Source organism: Lontra canadensis, unplaced genomic scaffold, assembly GCF_010015895.1.
Source record: "Lontra canadensis isolate GAN:19392208 unplaced genomic scaffold, GSC_riverotter_1.0 scaffold14, whole genome shotgun sequence".
In the NCBI taxonomy this organism is placed as follows: domain Eukaryota; kingdom Metazoa; phylum Chordata; class Mammalia; order Carnivora; family Mustelidae; genus Lontra; species Lontra canadensis.
Window position 1 is genome coordinate 17,760,913 of NW_022631008.1, and position 13,903 is coordinate 17,774,815.

Here is a 13,903-nt window from a genome sequence, read left to right on the forward strand (position 1 = left end):
ATAAGCAAGTCTATATAGTACAAAAATTCCTGAAAAGATAACCTCATTTATTTGAAAGATGCATTAAAAACTTTTCTTGTGGTTACTGATCAAGTATTACATGTTTTCATACTACATATAAACATGAAATGAGAATATGTCTATCCTGATAGTCATAAAAGTACTATACTTGAAAAATCCTTCGTCCTTCTCTTCTCTGGAACTTAAGATGTTAGGCTCTTGGCATAGCAGTCACTGGTGTACTTTTGAGGCCAGAAAGAACCTTTGTAGAAAGAGAGATTTTACCTTCACCAAAAGGAAGCCAGATTGCTGGCAGTGAAAATTAAGAGGGTTCTGTAGGATTATTTAAGGTAACAGATGTGGAGTAAAACCAGCAAGTGGTACGTGTGTCTGTAGCAAGTGATTAAATACTTTCAGATTTCAGAAACACAAGCAGTCTTATGCATGCGCTGTTATTACAGAATTACATGGTGTATTGGTTATTACTGACTAGGGAAAAAGCAAGAGGAGGGCAGGCATATGCAATAAAGTAAGAGGGCACGCACTGTCTATAATAAACCTAACAACTATAAACATGCCATAATGAGAAGTTTAAAAGGAAACTGGAATCAGGAGGTAGAATGGGGAGTGGGGGCTATGGAATAGGAAGGCAAATTATTCATGATTGACATGATTAAACCATAGCAAGATAATATCCGACTATATTAAAGTAACCATGACTCCCTCCATAAAGACAGATGAAAAATATTGTAGCAATCGTTAATAGATAAGGTCTGAAAAATAAATTCTATAAGCTCAACATCTCTGATTCAACAGAACTATAAAAACAAGTTGCTATTTTCATGAACATAAACCCAGGAACAATAAAATACAACTGTCATAATGTATCCCCAGGCCTTAACAGTTTTGCCTTAATATAGAAAAGCACAATAGCTCTGTGCAGAGTCTTTGGAAATCAACTATAATAGTGCCTATGACAATTTTTCCAAAACCATTCAAAAACAATTCTGTTTTAACCTTTCTTGTCCTGAGTAATGCATAGAGGTACAAAGGTGATTGAGTCATTCATTAAGTGGCTATAATATAATCAAGTCTAAAATCATTCCCAAGAGCATCTCATATCAGGAAGGGACCTGAAGGTTCATCTATTACTGCAAACTGGGTGTGACAGCAAATTACAATTTGTGCATGTCTCACATGTTCAAAGAAGGGTGCCTAAATAATTCCAAAAAGCAGTGTTACTATTTGCCATTCAGCAGACAACTTTGAGAGATTTCTAGATATGCCCAACGTATCATAGAGCAAAGAGCCTAATAAATAACATTGATAGAATAATTAAATCACCATTTACATAACTAATAAGAGGAGCAAGATGTACCATGTGAGCTCAGCTTTGCTCTGGAAACTGCCTCTTGAAAATTCTAATGAGAAGAATTTGCACGCTGAAAGCATGTAACCATGCAAATAACAGACGAGGTTTTCTTTTTATTTTTGAGAAAAGGGGCAGAAGTATTCAAAACTAAACACAAAAGCTTGGGGCCCCTGAGTGGCTCAGTGGGTTAAAGCCTCTGCCTTTGACTCAGGTCATGATCCCAGGGTCCTGGGATCGAGCCCCGCATCAGGCTCTCTCCTCAGCAGGGAGCCTGCTTCTCTCTCTCTCTCTGCCTGCCTCTCTGTCTGTCAAATAATAAATAAAATCTTTAAAAGTATAATTTCAAGATAAGTCTTTAGTGATCAAAATAACTCTATAAGGAGAATTGGTGCAAGCAGCCAAGGATAAAAAGGACTTCATCCATTCTTCTTCTCTAAGGTTGTTTACTTCTGTAGAGAACTTTAGTTCAGACCTTCCCAGATGCATGCCAGGACTCTTCACATGAGGAGTCTGCCTTGCTTCAACCACCTTAATGCCCTCATTTCCTGTTCAAAAACCTCTACTGGCTCTCCATAAAACAAATTCGGAATTCCTTGGCCTGGCAGATACTTGGCACCAACCAACGTTTCCCAATGTATCATCCCTAGTCCTCAACCACAGGGACGAAAATCTTCCCCACTTGGCTCCAGTTCCAGTCACAATGCATCTCTGCCATTTCTTCATAATCTTGGTCTTCTGAAGTGTCCTCATCCTTTCCTTACGCCTGTATGCCTGAACCCAACTCTCAAAGCCAGGTCAGGCACAATGCCTTCCCCAGTCATCCAGGCTACCTCCCTGCAGCTGACCCCACTCATAAAGCCCTTTGTGTACGTCATCTCTCTCCTATGCAGTACTGATTCTAAAGTGTAAATTATCATTTCAGCTGTCTTGTAAAGCTTAAGGACATTTCTTATACCACTTCTTTATATTCTAGCAACTTTCACCCAGCCCCTACCCTCATTCACCACAATGGCCAGCAAAGCATCTTTCCAATGCAGGGAATCAGCGAGCATCTCCTGAGTCAAGGACACATAATAGCAGTGATGCACGAAAATTAAAGGTTAAGTATAACATAAGGACAATTTGAAACAAATGGGACTTCTGAGTAGATAATTTTTTTTCTTTAACATTTCTACGGGTTTGAAATCCAAGATGATGCTACCCAATTGTTTTCTTCCAGAAGATACAGTGAGGAGTTTGCCCTAGATTTCATGCTTTGCCAATGTGCCCCCAGAGGGCCTTCTGCTCACCCCATGACAATTCACTACAAATGCCTGTTCCCTCATCTGTCTATAGGAGTGGCTTCTTGAAAGCAAAGGCAGTGTGTTCCACTTCTGATCTCTACATATTAGTAGCCCATATAGTAGGAACTCAGTCAATGATTGACTTAGCACCACGATTGTCTAAAGTAAACACAATTAAAAAATAACCTTTACTGGGCACATAAATGTTAAGTAAACTTAATTCGTGCCTGTGTGATTTCAAAGTTTTTTTATTATTATTTATTAATTTGACAGACAGATCACAAGTAGGCAGAGAGGCAGGCAGAGAGAGAGAGAGGAGGAGGAGGAGGAGGAAGCAGGCTCCCCACTGAGCAGAGAGCCCAATGAGGGGCTTGATCCCAAGACCCTGGGATCATGACCTGAGCCAAAGGCAGAGGCTTTAACCCACTGAGCTACCCAGGTGCCCCCTGTGTGATTTCAAATGAGACATACAGCCAAGTTCTAAGGACTACATATATATAAGTACTAGCCACAAAAATGGACACACAAACAGCAAGAGAAATCCTATATGGACATATGTGTGGGCATGTGCATGATTTTTATACACCCTAGAATATTTCGAGAAGAAATCGCGATTTCAGAGAGGGAAAATAAGGGAATAGAGGTGTTTTTTTCGTCTATGTTTCACTCTTCTGTATTATTATTTTTTTCTGGTACAAAAGGTGTTTTTATTAGAGCATGGGGACCGGACTCGTGGGCAGAAAAGTCTGCACGGAGGTCATGAGGAGCAATTGATTATATAAGTTGGAGTTGAGGAAGGTAAAGAAAGAGGGAAGTTTCCAAAAGAACATTCATGTGCTAAAGAAGATGCACAGGGTCCTGGAGACCTTACTATTGTCAAGCTAAGGTTGCTTTTCTCTCTAGCAAAGCATGAACAGTAAGAGTGGAGCTTCCTAGAGCGATGTCTATTCTACCGGTCTCAAGTATTTGTCTGTGGGTTGAAGGTTATAAGGAAATTTAATTTTATCTACATTTTTTTTCTTGCCTTTGTTCTCCACATCATTCCCCCTCTAAACAATTTTGACCCTTAAATCTTTAAGGTTTTTGAGGGTGGAAGGTCTTATCTTTTGTACCTTGTTCCTGCTAAATGGAGGCATAGAGATGTCCCTATCTATGGGTCAACATTGGTAGGTTGGAGAATTTATATAGAGGAGTTACCAAAGGCAGAGGCAGCCAGTCCAAGGTAGACAATCTTCTGTATTTTTTTTAAACTAGGGAACATGTGGGGTGTCTGGGTGGCTCAGTGGGTTAAAGCCTCTGCCTTCAGCTCAGATCATGATCCCAGGGTCCTGGGATTGAGCCCCTCCTCGGACTCCCTGCTCAGCAAGGAGCCTGTTTCTCCCACTCCCTCTGCTGCTTCCCTCTGCTCCTGCAAGCGCTCTCTCTCTCTCTCTCAAATAAATAAAATCTTCTAAAAAATTAAAATAAACTAGGAAACATGTATAACTTTCAAATTAACTCCTCCTCCATGTATGACCACATGTACAAAGAGCAGTCTAATGGCAGTTGCAACATTTTTTTAAAAATGAGTCATCTAGGGGCACCTGGGTGGCTCAGTTGGTTAAATGTCCAACTTGTGATTTTAGCTTAGGTCATGATCTCAGGGTTGTGAGATTGAGCCCCACATTGGGATCCATGCTGGGCATGGAGCATGCTTAAGATGCTCTCTCCCTCTGCCTTCCCCCCAACTCATGCATGTTCTCTCTCCTTTCCTCTGAAATCAATCAATCAATCAATCTTTAAAAAATGAGCAGTCTACCATTAGAGCAAACTAATAGAAATTTTATATGTTAGAGCTGTGAATGTAAGAACAGAATTAGTGAGTTTTGGGAAGTCCAATGGGGAGATATTTTATGGCTTAATTTCTGTATAACAACAGATAAATGCCTTCTTAACATAGTATTTCTTAATTTAAATTCTTCTTTCATCTATGTGTTCAACATTCCTGTTTATTTAAGGATAAAATTACCCAAAGGCATAATCAATACTTCCAAGTAATAGAAAGAGACAGTAAAATTTTTCCCCAAGGTACAAGATTGTAATAATAAAAGCTTCTCAGATGTTCAATAAAAAGAAGCAACTCCTCCTCCATGGTGACTTTAACTAAAATGTACTTTTTAAGTAAAATGCTCAGTCCTCATAACAGAGGGTGTACACTGAAAACTGTCTAGGCGTCACATATCAACTCCCTCCCTTTTGTCAGAGCAAAGAGATCTAGCCTTCTGTGGGAGATTTTAAATTGTGTGACATAAATCTTTTGGGGCCATGATCTTCTCATCTTTATATACCAAGCTGCTAAAATAATCTAGCAAATGGTAGCTTCTTAGTAAGCATGAGTTCAACAAATGACATTTCCTCACATAGTATACACATTTGTAGAAATCAACAGAGTAATATTGCTCTGATAAGTAAGGCCATAACAGTTTCTGTAACCAGTAGATGGCCATGTTTAGTTTAAAAACTATATTTAAAACATAAACACTAAAGACCACTTTGACAAAATAACTCCAAATCCAGTTTGGCTTTATATAAGCCTAGGAATCTTCTCCTGAGTTACTCGAGTGATGTGACACCTTAAGGAAAAGGATAGAGGTGAGATGGTCCCAAGATCCTAGGAGTAGAGAATCCCCAATTCTGTCCCACTTCTTTCAGGCCAGGAGACAGTTGTGCATGTATCTTGGTATAGTCTAATTTCTAACAGTGACTGATTAGAAAAACAGTATTTTTCTTTCCAAGAGCACAGACTCATCCTGTGCCATGCAGTATTACTAGAGTTACCTCATCTGGGTCTCATCAGCTCACCACTTTGTCAAGATGAGAAGAGAGTTGCTTTTCCTACCATTCCTGCCATCTGGTAGATTCTACTTCCCTCCTTCCCCAGATAGTCCTCGCATGCATACATCTCATGACAAGACGCAGCCTTGATTCTTGGCCTCCACCTTTTCATTTCCTTCTACTTCAGTTCCTATCCTAAGAATCAATTTTACCATGTTAAGCTCTTGTTTTCCACATTTTGCTATGCCGGCTACATCTTTTCAATCAATCTCCTTAAAAAAACAGAGTTATGGCTTCAACTGCAACTGAGACTCTCACGATCTCCATATAAAAGAAGCAAACCAAGGATCATTTCAAATTTTTACTAGCATAGTTATTTTAAAAGGAGAAGAGCGGAAGAAGATAGTTTTAGAAAGCTTTACATAGAAGTTTTAAATTTATTACAACCAGATAATGAATTCCAAACTGTGTTAAGACTTTCTCAACTTTGAGACCAAACCAAGTCATCCCCACACACAAACAAGAAAAGAAAGTTGCAAAATGGCAGTGCACTTACCTGAGGATATGGGGAAGTTCTGGATTTTGACTTTGAGCTGGAGAGCCTGGACTTGGCCCCCTTCCTGTTGTCAGTCATGGTAGGAGTGGAACTGCTGGTGTAGGAGAAGGCTGGTTTAGAGGCTGAGATCTGATCCAGGGAGAGCTGCAATCCTTTGTATTCTGTGTCCCTGTAGGGTGAGAGACACAGCCCTTAATCTGCCACCACAGGAAAAAGGTGCATGTGTTCTCTCACCAGGAATGGCAGTAATCCATATTTGAAAAGAAAGCCAGCAAAAGTTAGCCATATAACTGGTTGCCACAAACACCTTGATTATTTTAGAAATGCCTAACATTTAACTAATGTATACAGAGGTAGCTGCCCCATATACCACAGCCAAATTATATGATATACTCATGAAAATGTCTAGATTTTAAAATACATTTTTGATTATAAGTAGAAAATAAATCCATAATTCAACTTCTCTGAGTTTTTGTGTCCTCATCGGTGAGGTGTAGATTATAAAATCTACTCTAACAGATTTTCTGTATAGGGTGAATTCAACAGACAACTGGCCATCTGATGCTATCTGATTATTGGCAAGAAGAATGTCAGCTGTTCCAAGATCAATCATTGTGGTAAACATTCCTAGTATTTTATAGCTAGCAAACCAGTGAAACTAGGCTTATAAGTAGTTAAAATTCCCTTTTAACGGGCTAACTAATTCAGTTACACTTGGGTACATTTTACCAGCAGTTCTTTCCATTCCATCTTCAATAAATATTTATTAAGCTCTTAATATATACCAGGCTTTGTGCTATGTGGAAATGGAAGAATGAGTAAGCAGCCTAGAGTCCTTGCCCTTCCACAGATTACAATCTATTTCCAAGAAGACACGGTAAACAAATATGAAACATAGTAACTGCAGACTGTGATGTGAAGAGGATAAAGAGTATATCTTGGAGAGCTCATTACAAAGGTATGGCTTGAGGTATTTAGGGACTGAAGATGATAGGTTGGCCCTGCCCACAGCTATCACCTCAGACCGCATCAGGAGAGAGAATCTTGATGGACTCCTCAGTTTCCATAAGAAGATATCTCCCCTTCCCACTGGCAGACAAAATAAAATGTTTCATAGTCTTCTTTATGAGGACCCGTGGGAGAATTCCCTTTCAGGTTCCAGAACTAGTTGGACTGCTCCTGGGAAACTGATTTATCTCACAGACACCATGAAGCATACAACCCATCATGTTTCCCCCCCATTCCACTGGAAGTCAAAAAGCTCTGAGCCCCAAATCTGATATGTAACCACCTCTAACAAGTATACAAAGACCCCAGGGCAGGCATTTTTGTGCTACGCTGACTTCTTTTATTTTTCCTTTTATCTAATGGGTTCACTTTTCTAAAAAAAAATTACATGCATTTTTAATACTCTTTGGATTAAAGTAGGCATATTTAATGTAATAAACTAATAAAGTTCAAAATGTTAAAGTGATTGGTAGATTTCCAGAGATCAGCAAATATTCATTTACCTTCCCTTCCTCTTCCCTATTCTTCTACAGAGAGATCAGGCAAAGTCAAAGGAAAATCAAGCAAGTGACGAGTGACAAGGATAGAAATATATAGAATATGCATATATAGAAATATATATAGAGAGAAATATATATAAATATATATATAAATATATAGATAGAAATATCTAACTATTATACCTGATAGAAATCAGCTAAAACAGGTTTAATAATAGCATGGCCACAAACTACAATATAGTGGTATATGTCAGCAAATTACAATGACTTTATATCAAATAGTCCAACTACTCAGGGCAAGTTAAAAAAAATTATCCTATGCAAGCAAAAAAATTTAGAAGGTGGGCATGCGATATGCATTCCAGGCTTGGGAAGTTGAATCATATGACTGATGTGCTTTATTACTCTAATCATCTCCCAAGGAAAACACACAACACAGACTCTTTGCACTTCTTGGTTAGAAATTCAGTTTCTAAATTGAAATTTAGAGATGTAGTTCCCACCTATTTTTCTGACAATATATGAAAATTTTCCTTCATCAGCTCCTCACTTCACCCAAAATTCTTCTCCCCAAACTAACTTTATACTTTCCTCTCTTCCTCCTCCAACACATACCTATAGAACTCCTCTAATAAAGAACTATCTTAAATCCTACTTGCCTCTGAAGCGCTTCCCAACTGCTAACCCCATTAATTCCTTCAATACATGTTTACTGAGTATCTCTGTGGAGGTCCTGGGGAGATATCAATGAACAGAAGGACTAAGTTGCTGTGCTCAGGAAGAAGACACCAAGGCCAGGTCCTGCAGGAAGTAGGGAGGGGACCAGAAAATACCCTTTTCCTCCTCCAACCTTATTTTTCAAGCGATAATATCTAATCATTCCTCGGAGTTCCAAGTTCCTAGAGGGCAAGAGTCAAGAGACATTTTGTTATGTTCCAATGTCAACTGCATAATATTTCACACATCTGGAAGAGAAAGAAGATAAAGATGCAACTCAGAAAGGACCCTTTTCCTCAGTGACTATTAATAACCAGCAGCCCAACAATATTTCTCTGTTGGAAAAGAGCCTTCTGGGCTGTGAGTCTCTGACCATCTTCCCTGAGATCACATGCATGTGACAGTGAGCAAGGTGGACTCTGATAGGAGGTAGAGCTCCTATGCTTGGGCATCTCCTGTGTCAAGAGAGTGTTGGTAAATCCATTCGGTCTCTGCCTGACAGGATCCAGACTGATAGCAAAAACCCTGCACCCCTGAAAATTTGGCCACATAATTTTTAAAACACACTCTCAATGCAACATTTCAGCACAGAGACTTCATGGCAATAAGCAGAGAGTAAACAAGGATTCATTTCTCTCACATACACTATCAGGCATTGGGAGTATGCATCTCAACTACTGAAGAAGTCTTCCCTAAGTTTTTGCCTAGTTTCCAATGATAGAAATACTCCAAATAGGCTTAAATAAAAATTCAAAACAAATAAAGGATTTGAAATTCTACAGAGTCACATGAAAATGCTAAAAAATATAAGAAGAGTTATACAAATACTTTTGATAAATAAAAATATTAATATTTTGCTGTCCATCTAAAAAGACCATAAAGAATCCACCAAAAATAACAAAAATATCATGAGGTCAGGTAGACCATGGTTTGAGCCACTTAGTGTGTAACAACCCATCTAGACCTCAATTTCCTCTTTGTAACTCATAGCAATGGATGTGCTAAGGTTTAGAAAAATATTATATAGAAAACTCATAGCACAGTGCCTAGAACAGAGTAAATGCTCAACAAACAGTAAGTATTATTTCTTTACTTCCATACTTTGTGGTGCTTTTTGGCACCTGACTTCCCCAAAACAATAGTTACGCTTTGGTAGTGGCTATAATACACTTCATTACAAACATCTCCTTATGTTGTATTTCTTTCCTCTCTACCGCTAACTCATATTAATTTGTTCTGTTGTTTCTTAGTCTCTAAGCTCTATTTCAGTATGGCCAAAATACTCACTAAGGTAAGCTCTTTGCTGCTGAGTAAGCAAATGGGGACTTGAGAGTAGCACACACCTGATATGCTGAGAGGAGCTCAAACTTCCTGTTCCTCTAACAACTCAAAGATGTGTTAAGATGAAAAGCACAATAAAAAAATACCCACTTAAAGACATTTCAAGTACAGTTGATGTGCTACCAAGAGCAGCTCTGAATGACAGATTCACTAAGAACAAAGCATTTGTTTTACTTTTAGAATTCTATTAAATTGGAGCATTTCATTTGTGTAGATTAAAGGTCTAGATGCTGATGGGAATCACAGTATGAGTTCCATTTCCCTCCTCCAAACCCAGACACTCCCTCCCTTCTCAGCAGTGAGGCACATTCTGGTATCTCTCTCTCTCTCTCTCTCTCTCTCTCTTACACACACACACACACACACACACACACACACACACACACACCACAGTTAGCAAAGCCGTTCAATGTTCCCCTGTGGAGCAAGACAAAATAAAATACTTGGGTGCACAACCCAGGGACTCTGGAATGAATACAGTGAGGAATTAGACTTAGGTGACTTTAGTAAAGGAGGGACAGGACACAGCCCTACTCTACTTGTAAAGCTTTCCTGGAAAGTGCCAGATAGACCATATTCAGGACTCCACAGGCTCCCCTCACTAGGGAAGCTCACACTGTTCTGGATACAATGGGCATATCAAAAGAGGAACTGTGAGCATATGCCCTTTGGCATATTTTTTCAAAACGGCTATTGATATCAATTTACATTTGTTTTTTTTTTTCCTCCATTGAGTGACTTGTACTAGAGCTGCAGACATCCTCAGGTACCCTGGCTCCTAAAGCAATGTGAAATGGGTAATTTGCAATCACTAGGACTTGCAGCTTGTCAATCTCACTCATATTTGCACAGACCAAAGTAATCCTCTTATTCCATTATGGACAGTCAGAAATCATTCAATTTGCAGAATTAACCATCTGAGTCTACTCTAAACTTTATAATAGCCATGTACATATTTGGAATTACTCAAATTCCAATAGAATAAAAGGGGCCATTTTTGCATCATTGGCCTTCCTGGCCTTCAGCGATATGCCATGACCACTCATGAGGTAAGTGCCAACTTGCCATAGGGGACCTCAGTGTGATGCCCTTGCAAAGCAAACAAGAGGTCTCTCTTCACCATTAAGAGGTACTTTTAGCTTCAGAGAAATGCATTAATATAATTTCTATCATTTTGACTGGGAAACTGGTGTCCATGGCGCCAACAGCAGCATGACTATATTTGCAAAGTTCAAGTGAGTTGCAATGATTGTAGAGATAAGCAATCAGCAGCATTTTCTCAGTTAATGGTGAGTCAAGATTCTTCCCAAGAACCTTTCCTCTTCAACTCTGCTATCTCCTAGTGCACTTCCATTGTAGACAAGTGACTTTTTGCTGCAGGCATGTCACTTTTGAAGCTGGACATTCTGAAGTGTCTTTGCTGGCTTTATGTTATGTGGCTATTCTTAAAAGATGTTGCCAGATTTCCCAATTGAGCTATTTAAAAAAACAAAACAAACAAACAAACAAAAAAACAGCTGAAGGTGATCAAATTACGGAGGAAAACGTGGAAACAGAGACATACAATTGATTTGGCTCCAAGGCACTGACTACAATTAGTAGAGGATTGCATTAAAGTGTGATCGGATTAAGTTGGACGGACTGCGTCTTACACTAAACTTTTTAATTGGATTCTCAAATCACTGTCACACGAAGTGCATGACCTTCTTTATATTCTGGCAGAGTTATTGCCCGGCCACTGGGTAAACCTCTGCAGCAGAGAGACCTAGTTTATGTTTCATTTTCAGGCTCCCATGGAGCCCAGCAGAGAGAGCTGATAAGGAGGATTCCATACTGTGAGAGGCTCACAAACGAAGACATCTGCTGGGAAATTAGGCTAAGGCACCCTTGGAAATATAATAGTCTCATACTAATAAGTGGATTTGTGTTTGCTCCTTGTGGTTTTCTCCATTTGCTCTAGTGATTTTAGTAGTTCCCCAGAAGTCTTTGGTTTTACATAAACACTGCCTCTGCCTAGAAACATCTTTCTCCTCTATTTTGTAGGTCTCCTCCAACATGCTATGGAGAGGATGGCACGACAAGGGGGAGGGATGGCTTAGGCACAAAGTCTACCCTCACACTGTAATTTCAAGAAGGAAAGACAGGGGGTGTAAATAAGAGGCAAATAATAACTAAAAAGCAAGTAAAAAACTGTAATAGTTTGGTAAGATGTAGCAAAGTCAACCATCCTCACAACAGAGATTATGGAAAACCTCTGCACAAACCCATGACAACAAGTTGAAATATAGCTAAGTCCAGACCCGCCACAACATGCATCTGGACCATTCCATGCTCATGGATCGGAAGAATAAACATTGTTTCTTTACCTACAGAGGCCACAGTGATTTCCTGCTTCCTCCCTCAGCGCCTACGCCGGCCACGGTCTCTAACGCTCACTTAGCACATCTAGTTCCTGTCACACAGTGTGGCAAATAGTATATCAGAAAACAATCTCCTAAATTCCTTCTCTTATGATAGTCTCCATTTACTGTCTAGTACCATATCTTACAGAGAGCAGATGCTCTCTTGCAACTGATTAACAAAAGAATTCTCAATGCAATAAACTTTTATTTATCTTAAATCCAAATGACCAAAATTTTTAAAAATTGGCAAACCTTTCTACATAAGCAAGAAAAAAATACCTACTAAGTAAGTAAGTTTATGTGAGGGATTTTTAAACTCCAAGATTGTAAATAATAATGATCATTCTGATATTCTGTGAGATCCTAAATTAAAGAAACAAATCATGCTATTGTTTTAGCATTATGCATATTAAGAAAATGCACTGATTTTTTGGTCAAGTTGCGATTCAGGCATGGCATATGTGATACTTAAACTAGAATACTAAATTGGTTTTATCTTCAGCCATTTATTTGGAACTATTACAACTGTACTGAAGGAGTGCAGAGGAATAGTACTTTAAACCTCTAGAGAAATAACTTCTACAAATCGATAATACAATATCTCTGAAATAGAAAAATATGAAAAGGATGTAAACAATCTACAAATTGCTGAGGAACGATTTTTTAAAACTTTAGCCCACTTGTAAAAACCTATATGAATTAAGGCAGCTTTCAGATTTTTTGTCACTTCTATCTCTCAAATCGACAAAGATTTTATTTTAATGACACTAAAATCTCAATGAAGACAAGGTGAAGTAAATGAGCATTCTTATATACTAATGCTAAAAAGAGTAAACCATCAGTGTTTATCAAGAATCTTAAGAATAGGGCGCCTGGGTGGCTCAGTTGTTAAACTCTGCCTTTGGCTCAGGTCATGATCCCAGGGCTCTGGGATCCAGCCCTGTATTGGGCTCCCTGTTCCACGAGAAGCCTGCTTCACCATCTGCCACTCCCCCTGCTTGTGTTCCCTCTCTTACTGTGTCTCTGTCTCTCTGTCAAATAAGTAAATAAAATCTTAAAAAAAAAAAAAAAATCTTAAGAATGTTCATTTCTTAAATCCAGTAATTCAACTTCTAGGAATATATCTTATGAAAATAGTCAGAGATAAGCATCAAAAGTCTATATACAAGGGTACTTAGCATAATTTCTTATATTTAGTTGTAAATAAGTAAATAAAAAGCAACAATAGAACCATTACTTAATTATGGTATACCCATGTGATAAAATATTATGCAGGCATCAATTTTTTTATTCTAATGATGTGAAAAATACTAATGATAAAGTGAAAAATTATCTCTTTTTAAGTCAACATGTACCATATATGCATGTATTTACATACACGTAGGGTGAAACAAAAAAATCAAAATGTTAACAGTGACTATCTGGAAAATAGGTTAAAGATGTTATTTACCTTCCCTTTATACCTCTATGTATTATCCTCACTCTTTCTATAATAAATATGTATCACTTTCATAATCAGAAAAAAGAGTTCATGAAAAAGAAACTCTAATTGAGGCAAACCAGGCACTCCCACCTGGTATTGAAATGGTTCCCCAATTTTTCTTCCTTATAGTTCCAGGATTTCTTCTTTGTGAGTAATATTAAATTATGGGAGGGACAACACCACGAAACTTCTTCTCCCACATGTTCAACTTCTCATGAACACCATTTATAATTTTAAAATGTCCAAATGTCCATATGCTCTCTCAGTGCCTATACATTTCACTTACTTTCTGATCTATTTTCTACCCTTCCTACCTTACAGAATTATCTGTCTCTGAAGACCTTCATGTGAACTCTATGACTCTATGTTTCCTTCTTTGGAGAATATAACCTAAATTATTGCTTATAATTGAAAAAAAGAAAGTCTT

The 13,903-nt window shown here is 38.4% G+C and overlaps 1 protein-coding gene across 1 annotated transcript in view; it reads right to left on the minus strand.

Moving 5' to 3' along the window:
• The window catches only part of SIM1 (SIM bHLH transcription factor 1), a 67,187-nt gene that overhangs the window by 21,688 nt on the left and 31,596 nt on the right, over window positions 1-13,903 (minus strand). Inside the window, exon 9 of the mRNA XM_032858203.1 lies at window positions 6,026-6,194. Within this exon, the coding sequence (XP_032714094.1) occupies window positions 6,026-6,194 (169 nt within the window). The remainder of the gene's footprint in view (window positions 1-6,025; window positions 6,195-13,903) is intronic.